The sequence below is a fragment of the Austrofundulus limnaeus genome, unplaced genomic scaffold (genome assembly GCF_001266775.1).
Source record: "Austrofundulus limnaeus strain Quisiro unplaced genomic scaffold, Austrofundulus_limnaeus-1.0 Scaffold176, whole genome shotgun sequence".
In the NCBI taxonomy this organism is placed as follows: domain Eukaryota; kingdom Metazoa; phylum Chordata; class Actinopteri; order Cyprinodontiformes; family Rivulidae; genus Austrofundulus; species Austrofundulus limnaeus.
In genome coordinates this window covers 1,046,574-1,050,195 of record NW_013952578.1, presented here as the reverse complement: position 1 = coordinate 1,050,195, position 3,622 = coordinate 1,046,574, and the positions used below count along the sequence as shown (strand labels likewise).

Here is a 3,622-nt window from a genome sequence, read left to right as displayed (position 1 = left end):
GTTAGTAATGGTTTTTTTAAATAATGTGTACTTTTATTTAATTTTTTTCGGCTACATTTTTTCACTACAATTTATGTTTATATTTTAATGTATGTTTTTATTGTTTATATTTTGTGTTTGAACGTTGTTGTTCGCTGATAAATGATAATGATGATTTCCTTAATGTTCATAATGCTGCAATAAAAGTGTTGCATGCAGTGCCCCTGTGTAATATGTATTTAGTCTTTCAAGTCGTTTATTACTGTAATTATTAAGTAATTAGACATTTATAATATTTTACCATTGAGAATATTACCCAATATAAAGACTCAAAACATAAAAAAAAATCACAGATAAGAGCTAGCTTTCACGTCTATTTACAAATAATAACTTACATGAGTTATTGAACTCATACCGGAAATGACGTACGAGCGCACCGGTCTTGAGCTCTAGTGAGGTATATTTGAGGTATAATATACCTAATTGTTGAGCTCCAAGTAAACAGGAAATCACCAGAAGTATACCTTCTGTCAAAAATAATAAATAGATACTTAAAGCACATATTTACTAACGTTTCAACAACTACAAGTGACAGTAACTATTAATCACGGAGGGATGAAATCACTGGAAAAATATCCCGTCAGGATGGGGGATCGAACCCGGTCCAGCGAGCTGTGTTCCGAACTGAGACTTTTTATTGGATGTCTTAACCACGATTTAACTGGACGGATGATGGCGCCACTGCCCTGGATGGAGCCACTATATTTAAGTTTCCAGTTGGAAAATAGACGGTATGCCATGTTTTATTGTGTTTAGAGGTGGTATTTTATGTGCTGACTAGTTTTGTTCTCAACAAGCTTGAATTTATAAAGATTAAAGTCGGATGTAAGGAAATATGGCATTAGGTCCGCCCCCTGCTGGGTGTTTTGGGTCATACACATTTTTAATAACCTAAGTTTAACAGTAATCGTGTAAAGTTTGTCTATTAATTTAAAAAAAAAATCATGTTCTACGCCTTTTTAATTATAAAAATACTTTAAAATATGTAAAATATTTAAAATTAGATGTTCGTGTGTATTAGAGGAAAAGAAACTAAGCGCAGGGCTCGAACTCGCTCCGAACTCACTACATTCTTGAGACACGCCCCTCGAGGATACCTCCAGCCAATCAGCTCGCAAAGTATCCAGGTTTGTGCAAAATCAGACCAATGACGGACTCGAACTTGTTCAGAGCAGGCGATCACTTCTCACTTTGCAAAGTAGCTTCCCGAAACCCATGTAAAAATAAACAAATAAATACAAATACTTATTCAGTTAAATAATTAATTGTCATGTATGTCTGCTGTAGTTTACCACCCTCATCGCCACGAGCTAAAAAAAAAAAAAAACAGTAATTGTGCTGGACCACGATGGAAATAAGCTTCATGTGTTATCGCTGCTCCTCCACGTCGAGAGGAGCCAGTTGAGGTGGCTCGGACATCTGGTTAGGAAGCCTCCTGGACGCCTCCCTGGTGAGGTGTTCCGGGCACGTCCCACTGGTAGGAGGCCCAGAGGAAGACCCAGGACACACTGGAGGGACTATGTTTCTCAGCTGGCCTGGGAACACCTTGAGATTCCCCCAGACGAGCTGGACCCAGGTGGCTGAGGAGAGGGGGGTCTCTCTGCTTAGGCTGCTGCCCCCGTGACCCGATTCCGTAAAGCGGCAGAAAACTGACGGACATACAGTCAACTATATTCTACGCTCATTAATAGGTAAATAATATTTAAGTGTTTATATTTAATAACTAAAAATAAAAAAAGCTGTGCCCCGTGTGAGGCTCGAACTCACGACCTTCAGATTATGAGACTGACGCGCTGCCAACTGCGCCAACGAGGCCACGCTACGTTGAATTAAAGGCCTCCGAAAAAAATAAATAAAGGGGAGGTCAAACTTGGTCAGTTCTGTGTGATCCTGATTTTTTTATGTTTTAATTTCCACACAGCATTAAAAACCTTACCCCATGCCACATAACATGTAGTTCTTTTCCCACATATAATTTGTGGGGGTTTTTTTAGTCTTATTTATTTTATTTTTTACAAATGTCCTTGCTGCGGCCCCTTTAAGAGCAATCTCCCGCGTTCTAACAGAAGCGGAAATAGAATACCCTTTTTTCCTGTATTTAAGCGCGCCAACAAAGACGCTTTTAAGGAGTCGGTTGGTTTTGTCGTTTGGAGCAGAGTCGGCTTTTAGTTTTGGGTTATCTCGCTGTCCTTCGATTAAAAATGCCCGAAGAAGCGTCCACCGCGCCTGGCTCTGGGAGGTAAGACCGTTTGTTATTGTTCACTAGTCAGACAGTCAGTGTGGACTGGAGCGGATAAACAGATTTTAGCTTAATGGGCACAATGTCAACACTTAATGAATTACAACAGCTAATACATAATGCAATACGTTTTGGCATGAGCGTAGATATAAGCTGACCGGATGGTTGACGGTAGTTGAATGCTAATGCTATCGCTCACTATCAACTCCTCGCTGCAGAGCTAGCAGGCTAACCAGGAATGCTAACAACAACAAGGCGTAGCCATCGGCTTCGGCCACATTAACCCTAAAAGTAAAAGTTTTTTTTGTTTTGGCTACTTCAGAATAAACTGTTCCACTGTGTTGGTTTTCACTCTTGCAGTGAGGAAAAGCCATGCTCGTCAACAGCTGTAGCAAAAAGGTGAGTCCATTCATTTTATTGGTTTGAAGCGTGTTTTTCCCTCTTCTACTGATCAGTTTATAGCTGTGTGAATGTTGTCTCTGTGCAGCTCAGGTGATGTGATGGAGGAGGCGAAGAAACTGATGGGCACAGGGAAAAGGCATCTGGTGATGGGGGATGTTGTTTCTGCTGTCAGTGTTTTCCAGGATGCCTGCAGCATGCTGTGAGTCCAAAAAAAAAAAAAAAACAACAACAACTTAAAAAGAGTAATTTAAAGTGCCTGCTAAGATGTTTTTGTATTCAGGATTTTTCAAAACTGCACACGAGAGCCTGAAAGTGAATTTTCCACTGTTGTGTTGCTTGTAGGACTTTTATAATTTATTTGAGACGTAATAAATTTACACATTTTTGTGTTTTGAAGATGTAATGTTCACTATAACTGTTTTAACGTCGTGCAGGGCGGAACAGTTCGGGGACACTGCAGATGAGTGTGGTGAGGCCTTTTTCCTGTGTGGGAAGTCCCTGCTGGAGCTTGCAAGGTTAGAGCGGTGGTCCTCAAATGTTTTGGGTTTGGGGACCCCTTAAAATGGCAAAAACAATTCCAGGGACCCCCGTCATAAACTCCATGCTGTTTTTAAAAGATAATTTATTGTCGTTCCAACCCCTAAATGCTATGGGAATATATATTTTTATTTAGTTTATTATGCTTATTTTATTATTTCATTGTTCTTCATGCATTTTTTAAAAAATAAAAAACATATTAACAGTTTAGTGAATTTTTTTTGAGGACCCCTAAGATACCTCTAATGGACCCCTGGGGTTCCTGGGACCCCAGTTTGAGAACCTCTGGGTTAGAGAGCTTTTTTTTTTTTTTGACAATAACTCGGATGTCTATCAACCTGTGCTACTCCATACACGTTGAATGATCTTATCAACCTACTTATCAATTAATGATTAATACTAATG

The 3,622-nt window shown here is 39.5% G+C and overlaps 1 protein-coding gene and 1 non-coding gene across 2 annotated transcripts in view; one reads left to right on the top strand and one right to left on the bottom strand.

Annotated features, from left to right (window-relative positions):
• Positions 1-1,781: 1,781 nt before the first annotated feature.
• Positions 1,782-1,854, bottom strand: trnam-cau (transfer RNA methionine (anticodon CAU)). The gene has a single exon. It is a non-coding gene; the product is annotated as a tRNA-Met (tRNA).
• A 250-nt stretch (positions 1,855-2,104) lies between these two features.
• nasp (nuclear autoantigenic sperm protein (histone-binding)) overlaps positions 2,105-3,622 on the top strand; it is a gene marked incomplete in the record, with an annotated part of 13,467 nt that continues 11,949 nt past the window's right edge. Inside the window, 4 exon segments of the mRNA XM_014017772.1 lie at positions 2,105-2,278; positions 2,639-2,677; positions 2,766-2,879; positions 3,115-3,195. Of these exon segments, the coding sequence (XP_013873226.1) occupies positions 2,241-2,278; positions 2,639-2,677; positions 2,766-2,879; positions 3,115-3,195 (272 nt within the window).